We start from the raw sequence: 14962 nt of genomic DNA, 5'->3' as shown, positions 1-14962 counted from the left end.
GTGCTGCATCTGCAACTTTTAGACATTAAATATTTTTGATTTATAAGGAAAAAAGTGTTCCTCTTATTATGTGTAACTGTAATTCCATCCAGAGACTCTACCAACCTCAGACCACAGGAGTAAAGCTTCAGGAGAATGCAGTTGTTGAATTGGAATTATATAAATTAATGTACTTCCTGAACATGTATAAAATAAGGCTCCTCTAATTTGTCTGCTTTGCTTTGCTTTTCTGCTTGTAAAGTCCATTTCCCCCCTACATTTATCACTTTCCATGTTGCATTTAATAAATAATATTTCTAAAATGTTTGTGTGAAATCTTGTGATGTACTTTTGAGACATTACTCTAATATTATAACATCAGTATATTACATTAGTACATCAGATAATGTAGACACTTTTGGGGAGGGAGTCCATTAAAATATTAATTAAAGCTGGTTGATAAATATGAAAACATTACTGATTTCCTTCTGCCCCATTTTTAGTCAAATATTCAATGAACATTTTCTGACCAGTTGTAGAGATGATCAGAAAAAAGGAAAAAAAATATGAATGTATTAATTACATTTTTTCTTCCAATTTAAATAACCCCACAAAATTTAGATTAACATTTTCTTATCAGAATTTATTTTTAAAGTAGAGAAAAATGTGTGTGATATGAATTGGAGCTTAAATGAAAGGTAACAGGTATTGCTGCAGCTACTCATCATTTTAACCACTACCTTGGTGCACACTTCACTTTTTCAGGGTGAAGTGATAGCCATGGACAAGATAGCTAACAAAGTCAAAAAAATCAAGCAGAATGCAGCATTGTTGCAGTTGAATTGTATTAAAGCATTTTGCTGTGATGGAACTAAGGCACTTGCCATTGGGAAGAAAGAAGATGGACAAGGTAAAGTAAATGATTTTAAGAATTTTGATACTGTCTTTTAGAAAAAAATGATAATCATATTTTTGCTAGTGCTGTTAAACCTGCCACAATATTCAAAGTCCTTGAAACTTTGGCATATACCCAGAGTGCTTCAACACTGTGGATATTTTACTTTCTACTTTTCTGCAATTATCAGTTTCTCAGCACCGCACATGCAAAATTCTTAAGTGTCTGTCCTTATTGCAGCCTAATGTGCTTAAGGAGGCATTCATTCCTTCTCCAGATAATATCAGAGAGACTGCCTGTTAAGCCTTTCTTCATGATAGTGTTTAAGCCCACACTCTGAATTTTTGGGGTTTTGTTAGTTCTGTCATATAAGTGACTTTGGCAGATCTCTTAGCTTCTGTGTGTCTCTGAATTCCCATCTGTAGAATGGGGATATTAATATTTAACTCCCAGGAGTACTGTGAAGCTTAGTTTGTTAATGTTTGTATAGCTATTTAACAGAGACAGATGGGAGTTGCTATAGAAGCATAGAGCATTACTTTTATTTTAGGTTAATTTCATTTGCTTTTCTGAGGTGCTGTATTGATGACTCTGGTTATGTTCCCAGGATGGAAATTTTTAAACGGTATATTTTGTCTTTGATTCTTTTTCATTTGCTATGCAAACTAAACTGTATCTTTTCCAAAAGGAACTGTTAATGGCCTTTCCCTGCTAGTTCAGCAAGGTCAGTAGCTAGCAAAACTAAGGGTTTGGTTGCATAATTCATGCACTTTCCACATGTGGGAAATGCCTCATAGCTTACAGTCAGATTGATTTCCAAGGTCAAATGTAGCGTTTTCATAATTTTTTTCAACAAATATATATGTATTTTATAATAGGTGGTATTTAGTGCTTATGCAGGTGAGGAAGCAGCAGCAGTGGAAAGAGCCAGGCATAGTACAGGTAAAATCTATTCAGGCTTTACTATACATCTCTGCACTTAAGTCTCGCAAAATGCTCTGTATTCTAGTCCACAGTCTCTCTTGGGCAACAGCTGCTAGTCATGCCAGATAGTTGCAAAATATAGTTGTTTGGGGAGTGCTGGCATATTGCTGGGTAGCTGTAGGATGAAGCCACCAACTCATTTTCACTTATGATCTAAATTGAATTTTTGGTAGGCATGAGTAGATACAACTTTCTCCCTCGCTGTCTACTTCCAGATGTATGTGGGGAACCAGTTTCTCTTGCCTCTGAGATCCTGAACTGAGGAGTCACCCTATTCTTGGTATTGTAAGAACTTCTGGGTTGTACAGCCCAGCAGGATTCAGGAGAAGGGACAGATTCAGGATAACTACAAATTCCCTTCCTCCACACAAGCAATTCTGATTAGTTCTTACTGTAATTTTTGGAGCCACCTTATGTCACATTCCAGAACTTACCACCCAAGTTCTGTTTTCATTGGCACTTTTTTTTAATATTGTACTTTCAGTACATTAAAAATTAGGGTTGCGAAATGCTAAGCCTAAATTGATCTCAAGTTGTTTAAGTTCACAGTGTTGTAAAGATAGTCATAAAAAATGCTTTCTTCTCAGAAATGAAATCTACACAGTCATTACTAGCTGTGCTGCTCCTTACCTGTAGATTAGGTCACTTTTGCAGACACAGTATATAGAGCACAAACCCTCAAACACTTCATGTCAGGCATTCAGTGACAGCTTGTCATTACAGATGCCTCCCGACTTATGCAATCATTCCATTCCGGAAAGCCTTGTGTAACTCGAATTTTGTGTAAGTCAGAAACGTATATCCGTATGTTACGCAAAAATTTCCGCAACTCAAAAATCCTATTTCTGGCTTATGGAACTTTTTCCATAAGTGCGATTTTGCTTAAGTCGGGTCTTTTGTAACTTGTGGAGCATCTGTATCTACAGATGAAGGCTCAAGAAGAGAAACAAAGGCTGTGTGTAATGTATAACTAACTGGTTGTGCTGCAGTTTTTAAAAATGTCAATTGCCTTTTGCAGAAGGCCCTCCATTCTCAGCAGAGTCATTTGATCGAATTCTTCTTGATGTTCCTTGTAGTGGGATGGGACAGAGACCAAATATGGCCTATTTCTGGACTCTAAAAGAAGTGACGTCTTATCAGCCATTGCAACGCAAGCTTTTCAGCATGGTATGTATGACTCATTAAGCAGCTAAAGAAAACTGCACATAAATAGTTTTACAGTTAAGGATTACATGGGTGCAGCTTACCTCATCTGAACGCAGTCGGCCCTCAGTTTCTCCTGGCTCTCCGGTACTTGGATGGTATGGTGTATTGTCCAGAGGAACAAAAGTCTTCCATCCAGAGCAAATAAAAGCCTGAAATGAAGGGCTTCTATAAAATAATGCTTCCCTGTTCCTGGGCTGACTCCTTCCCTTTGATTGTAGGGTCTACACCAGTTCTTGCTGCTCCCTGGGTCACAGGCTTTGAGTCCTGGTCACTGGCACTGCTGATGGACCTTTGCCTTCCCCCAGCTCTTAGTGCAGGACTCAGCCTGAGCTAGACATTGCTTTTCTCCAGGGTCTTCCCTGGTCATTCTTCTTGATCAGAGAATGAAAGTGCAGAGGCTTTCCTCTCATCTTCTGTGTAAGCCAAGCCTAGGCCTCTAAATAACTAGGTCTCAAGACTATGCTGCTGCTTTGTTGCCCCAGGACTTGTCTTACACCTTCTTTCACCTCTCCCCAGGAGTCTTCTGCATAGTCTGTAAGACTCCTTTCAGGTCCTTTCACAGGCTTCTTGACTCACATTGCTCCGTTTGGGATAATTTGCTAGCTCCCTCTCAGCAGGGAATCATCACCAAGCTTGGTACAGGCCCTGGAGAGCCCTCCTTGACAAGCTTCTGTTCCTTCTAGCTCCTCCCCACCAGAGAGAGACCCACACCAGGCCTTCCCTCATCCTGGGTGAGCCCCATCAGTAAGCTGGTGCACTTCTCCAGCTCCCTCCTTATCATAGAGAGACCTATAGTGGGTCTTGCATTTCCCAAATGAGAGAGAGAGAGAGAGAGACCAGGAATAATCTTTCTGCCTATATATCCTACCCTGTTTTCCAGCAGGCTTTGCTTCTAGCCATCGTTCCCAGAATACCTGACCTAAAAGGGGTGGGATTGGAGTAGGAATGTGTTTGTCCCAGACTTGCCCCTAAAAGGCCAGCTCACCCTCTGGTAGACAAGTACACCTCACTGATAAAAATTTCAAGCTCCAGTTGATATTCCCCCTACTGCAATGAATTTACCCACCCATCTCTTCTTAAGTTGAAGAGAACTGTACTATTTCCTGTATCATCAAATTGGTTTGGGGATTTCCCATTTTTGTATCCTTATCTTACACTAGTCTACACATGAGGGATGTTCATCTCTTGGATAGATCATCAGCAGAACCAACTGAATACTAAGAAGTCTTGGTGCTCTGGTTCCTACTTCCAAGACACCTCTTCTTTTAGATCTCTCCATTGCATATTGTCTTGCTCAGAACAAGATGGCAAAAGAAAAGAAGTTGTGTTCAGCTCAGTTTTTCCATATTCATAGGTGACTGAGTCAAAGAGAGGAAGGAAAATTTAAATCCTTGCCTAGAACTCTTCAGATATTTATAAAACAAGATCAGTTGTTTTCCTCTCTTTCAAATGACTTCTGCTTTTCCTAAGGAGATGGTATCAGGTACTATTAATCTTTCAGCCTTAAAACATATGTAGATATGTAAAGATTCTTCAGTGTGTCTTTGAACTTGTGTAATTAAAATAAAGTAATAGGACTCTATGTCCACATTTGGCTTCAGCTGATGAAAACAAATCTAACCTACATCTGGATGAGTTACACAGAGCTTTCTAGACAGCTGTTTTATAGATCTTGAGGGGAGAGGTCACTTCCCTCAGCCCAGGAAGATGTGCAAGCTCTAATGCTAATAGGGCAGGAAAAGCTTTCTAATTGGTAGGCTTCTGTAATACAAACTCTGATCCTTCTTCCAGAAGTGAACTTGGAAATGTTAGAACTTATATGTAAAAAGCAACAGAGGGTCCTGTGGCACCTTTGAGACTAACAGAAGTACTGGGAGCATAAGCTTTCGTGGGTAAGAACCTCACTTCTTCAGATGCCCACGAAAGCTTATGCTCCCAATACTTCTGTTAGTCTCAAAGGTGGCACAGGACCCTCTGTTGCTTTTTACAGATTCAGACTAACACGGCTACCCCTCTGATACAGAACTTATATGGCATCTCTTGAAAGGGACAAAATGTCTATACAATTAGCAGTATGCCTGAGTCTTAGACAGAAAGATTCTGGCCTAAATATGTGTTTACCTACTGTACCATAATGGTTCCAGATACATATGCAAATCATAATTAACCCTTAAGAAAACTTAATATACTACTATAGTGTTCAAAATAATTCTGCATTTAAGATGTTTATACCATACAAGCTGAACCACTCTCTCTTTTTAGGCAGTGAAATTGCTGAAGCCAGGGGGCACTTTGGTGTATAGTACATGTACAATTACACTGTCTGAAAATGAGGAGCAGGTCGCCTGGGCCCTGGAAACTTTTCCCTGCCTCCAGCTTCAGTCACAGGTAGGAATAGTTTCAGTTTACTACATGCAACTCAGTATGCAAGTATCAGCACTGGAATTTTAAACCATATGGTGAAGAATTCTGCTGTAGGATGCTACTCTGGAAACAGTGAAGAAGTGATGTATGTGATTTCATAAAACACATTTCGCTCATTGCAGGCACTTCTAGTGGCTGCAGATCTGAACAGCACGTGGATTTTTTTTTTTTTTTTTACATCTGTTTGATCTGTGTCATTACAATAATGGCTGTGCCATGACACTTAAAGTACTCCTTTCTGTTGTGTGGTAAGATATTTCTCAGAAGAAAACAATAAAATAAATGTAAATCCACTTAGTAGCAAATACTGAAACTCCTGGTATGTAACATCCATAGATAGAAATGGACTTGCAAGTAAAAGTATTTGAGGAACAGGAAAGTCTTGTCACCAGTAAGCGACAACACAGTGTTGACCAAGGAAAATGGTCTTTCATGAGGTCTTCTGTTAGCATTCTAGATGCTGTAGGCTGCTGCAGCAATGTGCTTTGTAACAACTAGCCAATTTCACCTTAGGTAACATGAGAGGTTGAGGGCTAGAGGACACATGGTGATTTTCATAGTGAATCAGCACATATCTAATTGCAATTCACTGAAGGGAGATTAAATGGCTTTACATTCATACCCCGACCAGTGTATTGCAGCGGTTTCATGTATCTGTACACCAGTCAGTCATTAAAACAGAGTGGGATCATAGATAGTTCAAGACAGGCTAGCATTGTCCTTGTAGCTCTTGTTCTTAATGCATATTTATACTTGTTGTTCTTTTATTTCAGTACCTCACAGGAAGGGCAAAATAAATTCAATTAATGCTATTGAAATAGCTATAAGAATCATGTTAAGGATGGAAGAAAACGTAAAAAACTGCTGGTGGGGTGGGGTAGGAGGGAAGAATTCAAAGATGGTTGTTAATACTGTGTATGCAAGTCACCCTTCCACAGCAGTGGTTTTCAACCTAATTACCGTTGTGGGCCGCATATATGGCCCACAATGTGTTATGTGGGCTTCATCCAATACTACCTGTATGGCCCTGAGGATGTCACAGGGGCCGCAGGTGAAAACCACAATTAGTCAAAGGCATTGTCATTTTGCCAGAGGTGTATGACATCTATCCACAGAATCATAGACATGTCAGCTGAAATAGTTCTGTTACAGTATCTAGTTCATTTCAGAGCCAATATCTGCAGATAGTAGGGGTATGAAAATAAGTGTGATCTTTGAATGCAGCTATTCTAAGATCCCTCTCTCGCTGTTTATACTAGTACTTTGAGAGATTTGATCATCAGGCCAGCTATAGTTCTGTTCTCCTAGGCTTCCACTTAGGCAGGATGTTAAGGGGATTAATTGTTAATTTTACTGTATTATATGGTTGAGCAAAAGTCAATTTGACTTTTGGTTTAGCATGTAAATATTGTAATTGTGCACTTAGTTAGTGTGCCTAGATCGAGTAATTGGTGCATCTTTTAATTGAAATTTTTTGAAAAAGCGAGTTTGGGATAGGGGTATGACAAGAAGAGTGGCTGCTTGTGTTTAGCAGTAGAAGAAAATAAAAGATGTACTATCCAACATTTAACAGTGCTGGGGCTTGTGCTGAAGATTATCATATGCCCATATTTCCTCTATTGCCTGTTGATATGAATACAGTCATCTTTGCCATCCACTTCCTGGGGAAAAAAAATCCTGATAAATTATAAAGCAAAATTCTCATTGAAGTAAATGGCAAATTTCCATTGACTTCAGTATTGTTGGGATTTCACTCATGAAGCTGAACAACTTTGACTCACTATCGTTTCCCATGGAGCTATATATGTAGCAGGCACATACTGAGTGTAAATACTTGATATTTCAGCTGAATGACAAACGGTTTTATCTAATTCTGCTACCAACTGATCTAGAGTTGGGATTACATTTCTGCCACTGTAAGACTAAATGTGCTACCTTCTTGTACCTGTTGTATAGTGTATAGATGTCACCACCTGTATTATGTGTATGAAGTACTGGTCTTTTGGGTCTAATTTTTCAGATTAGGGAGTGGCATTAAACGGTGCATTCCCACAATATTTCCATAGACATTTTATGATTTCTTGTAAATAGATCTCCAGTAGCATGAGCTAAAATGCTCTTTCCTTTTCCTTATGAAACGGATACAGCAAAACAAACTCCAGCAGCTAGAATCAGCTTGGTTTTGGCTCATATAGAAATTGTATAATAAATATACCAAAGATGTTCAATTAAAATTATTCTACCACTATGTTACACTACATCCTTCTATACATAATTTCTTGAGTTCATATTTTAATGTGTATTTTTAATTAATCAAAACAACAGTAATTGCAGATTAATGTAAATAAACTGCTTTACTTTCTCACTTAAAAAAGGAACCACGTATTGGAGGAGAAGGCATGATGGGAGCTGGATTATCACTTGATCAGCTGAAGCTGTTGCAGAGGTTTGATCCATCCAGTGTGACGTCACGTGGAATGGATATTAACTCTTTGCAGGATTCCAGGGAAGAAGACCTGATCTTGCTGGCAAATAAAGACTGTATAGGATTTTTTATTGCAAAATTTATTAAATTGAACAGCAAATAGACATTTAGCAACACAACCTGAAAAAGCACCTTTTGAGTTAACAGTTGGACCATTCTTAACTGTTTCTTCTCATGCATTGTTGTCAAGCCAACAGGCTGATGACATGGTTGCTATAGAAGCAGTAAAATCTCCCAGCTGTTCTACTGGGACAGAGCCACAGATTTGGAACAAGAAAGTCACAGTTGCAGAAGGTGTTGATTCATTTTTATGTCTCCATTAGCTTTTGTATTTATAGTAGGTCAGTGGCGGAAGGAAAGATAAATTCAGATTACTGGTTGTTGACTTAGTGTACAGTATTGCACATGTAGATTACTGCTTGTTTTCTGTTTTAACTTGTTGGTTTAATGTGTACAGTATTGCATAGGAACAGATTTTGCTGTGGGAATTTAAATTTTATAAAATGCAAAAAAATCCAGATTAAATACATAAAAAATATAAAGTCAAATTTTGTAAAGAATGATAGTTTCTATAGGGAATTTAGAAATTACTGCATCATTAAATAAATAGTGATGTGAAATAGTCGCATTTCACAAAGAGCTGTTTTATAAATTAATAATTATAACATCTCATCTCCTTTATTTTACTATAAGCGAGATTCTCTATTCATATTGTAGACACACAATATAATAGGCTTTGTAGCAGCATATGTATACTGCCCCTCTCCCTTCAGGGACTGAAAGATACAGTGCTTCAAGGTCAAACTTGCCATTTGTAAGCCTGGATCAGTTCAGAAACAGCACTGCTGGACTGATTGACTAGGGGCAGTTTTAAAGTCCAATATCACTTGCACCATGAGGGCTACAGTCTAATAATCTATGCCATTGGGATGGTGAAAATCTCAGTTTTTTCATGACACAGAGTATCACATTCCTGTCTCTATCTGGCAGAATCATAGAAATATAGAGCTGGAAAGGACCTCACGGTCATCCAGGTCCCTGCGCTGAGGCAGAACCAATTAAACCTTGACCATCCCTGATAGGTGTTTGTCCAATCTGTTCTTAAAAACCTCCAATGACAGGACTCCATAACATTCCTTGAAAGCCTGTTCCAGTATTTAACTAGCTTTATAGCTATTAGGGAAAATGTTCCATCTACCTAGTCCCACTCCGTCACCATGTTCATGGAAAGTACAAGAACAATTGAACACCGTCCTCTTTATAACAACCCTTCACATATTTTAAGACTGTTACCAGGTTCCCCCCTCAGTCTTCAAGACTAAACAGGCTCTGGGGTTTTTTTTAAATCTTTTCTCGCAGGTCGGATTCTCTAAATCAATGGTCCTCAAACTTTTCAGGGTCATGACCTTACCCCTGTCCTGCCCCCCTGGCACCGGGAGCATGGCTGCAACTCACCTGGGGTGCACAGGGGTAAGGGGCTGTAGCTGGGGCCAGGGCTAGGAGTGGAGCCCTGGCCAGGGGTCAAGGCTGGGGCTGGCGGCCAGGTGCGAAGCCGTTGCTGAGGCTGGGGCAGGACTGGGTAGCACTGTCTCTTTGCCTGTTGAGGTTGACCTGGGCCCTGCCAGGCTCTCCCTGCCCCGAATGTGTGCCCCACCGTTTGGGGACCAGTGCACTAAACCTTTTATTATTGTGGTTGCTCTTGTTTGGACTTTCTCCAATTTATCCATGTGTTTCCTAAAGTTTGGCACCCACAATTGGACACAGGACTCCAGCTGAAGGCTGATTACTATGGAGTAGCGCAGGACTGTTATCTTCCATATACGTTAATGTTAATACACACCAGAATATTATCCTTTTTCACAATGCACCACATTGTTGGCTCATATTCAGTTTGTAATCCACTATAACCCCCAACTCCTTTTCAGCAGGACTACCACCAACCCAATTAGTCCTTTTTTTTTTTCTTTCTCTTCCTTAAGTGAAGTACTTTGATTTCTGACCAATTCTACAAGCTAATTTTGAATTCTAATCCTTTTCCCCAAAGTGCCTGCAATGTCTTCCTATCTTGGTGTTATCTGCAACTTTTGTAAGCATATGCTCCACTCCAAGTCATCAATGACATCATGGTAACTTGCTGCTTCCTCTCTCCTTTGAAACATTAATGTGGTGGTTAATATATCACAAACTGCTAGAGACAGCACTCAGTGCTTAGTGCCATCTGAAAAAACGTCACAATCCACCTTGCAAGTGGCTTAAACGCTAGCTCATCAGGAGACATCGGGTCCGAATTGAGAAGGGAATTAAAAAAGATGGCAATGAGAACGGTTAACTTTAATAAACCTGCAAAAATGTATACTAATCCTGAATGCTGCCGGCTATTGGTGTACGTAGACAGTGTTAGGGCTTGCTGGGTCATGTAGTCTTCCTCATTTCCAATACAAGGAATAATGTTGGAACTGGCAGGGTGTAGGAATGAAAAAGGTGGGTGCAGTTCAAACAACCTATGTTCAGGGATTGATGGGGGAGTTTTTTCCTTGTTTTTGACTGACAACTTTTGTTTAAAACTATTACTTACATAAAGTTTGAGTATTGAAGTAAAACTATATTTGATTTGAGTGAACAGCATGAATGGTATTTCCTTCTGTAAAAGTAAAATAGTTTGAGATGCTACTGCTTGGTTTGCAATTAAAACAACCTAGTATAAGCTATATAATTTTGTTACTCAAATGTCACTGTGGTTTGTTCTTAAATTTAGCTTCTGCTTTTAGTTAAGGTTGTTTATAGTATATGTTTATCATCTCATACATCATCTGTAAGCGATAGCCATTCCTCACAGGGGGAAGGAATCAGTTTGAAAGCTCTTTACTTAAATGGCTACCCCTAGGATTAACCATAACTAGCCGAACCAATGCTTTGATTAGCCCTAAGTACACTATATGCAAAGTCCTCTGTGAAGTCCTGTTACTTAAAATGTGTTAGCTAGCAAACACATTTTAAAAATACAACCTGTTTTCCTACCCTAGACATGGCCACACTGACTACTTAGTAATAGCATTTATTAGCTCGCAGTTGCACTCTATGTCAATGCTAGTAAAAGACACCATAATCTTTTGAGGGGAATGCCGGAATTAAATCCTGTAAAGGTCAATTATGACCCTATGGGCTGTATTCTAACACACCTGTACATTGAGAAGAGTAGGGAACTTCTTAGTGCAAATTGAAAGCAGCAACTAATAGCAGGAGTTGTGCAAGAGCAAATTTGAAAAAGTCAACAGTGTTGAATTGTGTCAGGCCTGTTGTGATCTTTCCTACATGGATTTTTTTAAAAAAATCACAAACCTCTGTTCTAAAGCAGAGATCAGACTGTGCCGAAGCTGAGCTCAACTGGCCTATATCTAAGGAGTTCTCAGGAAGAAACAAACCTTTTTTTGTAACTAAATTATAAACAACCCCAGCTTCAGTTGTTTCCACTGCCACCCCACCATGTAATGCCAAGGGCCAAATTTCTTTACCGCTCATATCCATCTACAAGTTGTTTCTGACCCAAAGGGATTAGTGAAAATTGTAGACCATTTTCCCTTCTGCTTTGAACTACAGAAGTGTAGTGTAAACACCGAGCTTCTGATCCCCCAGCAGTTATCCACCTGGACTGCCTCTCCCAGCACCTCTGACACAACATTATTCCTATATAGTGACTCTTTGTATTATAAGAGAAAAACAATCTACCAAAAGGGATTTGATTACCCTGACTTTTCTACTGTGTGGGGATGTGGGATGGATGAGTGTGATCAGTTGACTCAACCTGTACTTTTTTTTCTTAAGTTTGCTATACTGAAACTGTATTAAAAGCAACTTTGAATTTTTTGTAAGCATTATCAAGCGCTTTAAAACATCCTGACTAATCAAACAACAAAATAGTGTTGTTTAGTAATTAATTTTTTAAAAAAATTAACTTCATTTAATTTTTTGGGGCTGACAAAAAAAAAGTAAAACGGTTGCATGATGCTGGTTGAGTACTTTTGTCATGAAAAATGAGTGCTGAGCTTTGAAGTTATACAATTGTAACTGTTTCTGCTTTGTTGCAAAAGACATTAAGGGGACATTTAGGCTCAAAATTATATTGGATACTTGTTTTTCCTTTCTAGTATTACTAGACAGAGAATAAGAGAATATACATTTATATAACGTTCTCCCTTTTAATCAGTCCCTCGCTGTATGGTGACAGGTTGGCCTTGTTATAGTAGGTTTCACTTTCTAGTGCTTATGCACTACCTAGTGCAGAATGTTAAAATCCCAAATGAAGATGTTAAACATTGAATGAATAAGGATTCTTGCTACAAAACCTAGATCATGTGTCCAAACTACCTGACCATGTCCCTTTAAAAACAACAAAGTCTCAAAAGCAGTTTTACCTGTTTGTAGAAATGCTTAGAGATAAGCAGGGGGAGGGAACCTTACAACAGTACCAACTCTAGATATTTATCTTCATCAATGTAAAGGTAAGTACCTAAAATATCATAAAGGCTGGTGTAATTTGTTAAATTTTAATACTTAATCTGATTTATAAAGACAATTTGTCACAATGATTAGCATCTTTTCTCATTAATAACATTCAGTACTCTGCTTATTTCAGCACATTATTTCTGTTCTTTATTTCTAAGTACTTTGTTTTGTTGTTAACATTAAACATTCTATGTCAGTGGTAGGCAACCTGTAGCCCGTCAAGTTAATCTGCTGGTGGGCCACAAGACTATTTGTTTACATTGACCGTCCGCAGGCATGGTCGCCCGCAGCTCCCAGTGGCCATGGTTTACCCTGATGGGCCGCAGGTTGCCCACCACTGTTCTAGGTTATTTATTGAGGCTTCTAGAACAACTGTTAAAGAATGACAATTTTTCTAACCTTCATTACATAATTTAGCACCAAATTTGGTTTCAGATTATTATAATTTGTTGAAAGATTATACACACACATGCACACATATATATAAATATATCCAGGGGTGATCAGATTAACAAAATATGTATTATTTAAAGGAACAAAATTTTGATCAGATATTACACCTTGTGTAACCCATTGGATTTTTAAAGATTTGTTTGCTGCCTAGGAACACACGATTAAAATGCTGTGTTATAGAAAGAAATGGTGACCTTATGTGCCTATGCAATCCAGTTCTTATATAAAAATTGGAAGGTAATTTAGAAGAGACATTCTGGGAATTTGACTGCGAGAATCAAAGCAATATTAGTATTAAGAGTATTCATAAGAAAATGGCATATGCATATTATATCCACCTAATTGTGAGGGAATGAAACATTTTGTGAAAGATGTGAGATTTACAGGCACAATGTATAATAGAAGAATGTTACTTCACATTTGTGGTGACGACGCAGGAAACAGAACGCCAGGTTTGTTGGTAGCTAGAGAGCTTTACAAGCTTTTTGCAAAAAGCTTTTCAGGAAAACTTTTTTTGGGGTTTTTATTTCTTTCTTTACTTTGTTTACAACTTTTCTTAGTGGTTATATTTTTGCGCATAGAAAAGTTAGGCAGTATACATGCACATAAGATAACGAACCCATCTCTTGAGCGCGTGAACACCAGCTGCGAGGAAACAATCAAATTAGCCAAATAAGTTTCCCAAACACAAACGCTGGATTGAAGGTCACTCCTGCCTCGTAGCCATGGGAGCAGTTTGCCGCGCCCGTGGGCTGGCGATTCGGGAGCTATGCATCCCTACACACATTGTAAAAAGCAACTTCTCCATTCCTTGCCTACCTTGGTAGAGCTGCTTATGATGTGCTTTTCTCCTGAGGGGAAGGAACGGAGCAGAGTAAAGTGAAGATTGTAAAAGATTCAGAGGAATATGGCAATGGGTATCTGAATTACTGGGGGCTCAGACCACAATCAGGAATGGTAAAAAGATATTTGAGAACTTACAGAAAAGGGAAAACTAAAGAATGTTGCTTCCTGAAAGATGCAAAGACACTATGACAAATGATTAATATTAAGCAATAAAAAAATATGTTAACAAAAAATGCATTACAGTGAAATCAGATTATCTACTGAATTTGGCTAATGAGCAGGAGTGGCATGTTCTGAAAGCCAGTTTCAGTGACTAACAAACCAACACAGCTTAGAAATGATTAGCAGCAAAATCCATACTGTCCCACAGCTGTTCAACAGGGTGACATTCACTTCTGATGAGTATGGCTGGGGAAGACTCTGACACCACATGGTTTGTAAACGAGTAGCCACATTGGAGGGGGAGAGAAGAGGTTACAACTGCTGTGCACTTTGACCCTGGGTTGGGGGGAGGGGAAGAGGATTTCACCTTCTCATGCTCCACCTACAAAAAAAGCCAAACACTCTGGTTGTGTGGGGAAAAATGAGCTTCTCCCACTGCATTTTGCAAATTTTTCTACATCTCATGGTGTAAACCACTGCCCAAGTTTGCTTTGGTTAAATAGGGCCAAATCAAGAAGTGAAACTGAGTAATTACATACTACAGTTTAATGAACATAAACATTAAAACCAAAACCTCTTCCCCACTTCCAAACTCCAGAGACAGTACTGTATATGAATCTGTTAAAACCCCAGGATGAAGTATGTCACTTGTGTGTTGTTGTTTTACAATCTTTTCCTGGATAATGATTAATTGACTGCAAAATGATTTTTTACCTCCTGTCATTCTGCACCCCCACCCATCCTGAGCCTAGCTTCCTGCATACACGTATTTGCTCTTTCCTTACACACTGTCCTGTATACACAGAACACCCTCCCTGATCTGATCGGTATGGCCACTACTCATTCCACCTTCAAATCGCTCCTCAAGGGCGCCTTATTCCATGGTGTCTACAAGAAAATGAACAACTGATAGCGGTTAGATTGAACTGGGCTGTTGGCTAGCATTGATGTGTATTAAAAAAGACATACAAAAAGGTATATAATAAAATGTGCATATACACTGTATATATTCAATTGTATCCCTC

The 14962-nt window shown here is 38.9% G+C and overlaps 1 protein-coding gene across 2 annotated transcripts in view; it reads left to right on the top strand.

The window, feature by feature from the left end:
- The window catches only part of NSUN6 (NOP2/Sun RNA methyltransferase 6), a 36161-nt gene extending 27640 nt beyond the window's left edge, over positions 1-8521 (top strand). For both annotated transcript variants that reach the window (XM_054020632.1, XM_054020631.1), the window contains exons 9-12: positions 745-889; positions 2877-3025; positions 5327-5452; positions 7864-8521. In XM_054020632.1, the coding sequence (XP_053876607.1) occupies positions 745-889; positions 2877-3025; positions 5327-5452; positions 7864-8076 (633 nt within the window). In that variant the 3' untranslated portion in view covers positions 8077-8521. The remainder of the gene's footprint in view (positions 1-744; positions 890-2876; positions 3026-5326; positions 5453-7863) is intronic.
- The last annotated feature ends 6441 nt before the right edge of the window (positions 8522-14962 follow it).

Source organism: Malaclemys terrapin, chromosome 2 (genome assembly GCF_027887155.1).
Source record: "Malaclemys terrapin pileata isolate rMalTer1 chromosome 2, rMalTer1.hap1, whole genome shotgun sequence".
In the NCBI taxonomy this organism is placed as follows: domain Eukaryota; kingdom Metazoa; phylum Chordata; order Testudines; family Emydidae; genus Malaclemys; species Malaclemys terrapin.
Note: the sequence above shows the minus strand (reverse complement) of the source record. Positions and strands in the feature narration are given on the sequence as shown.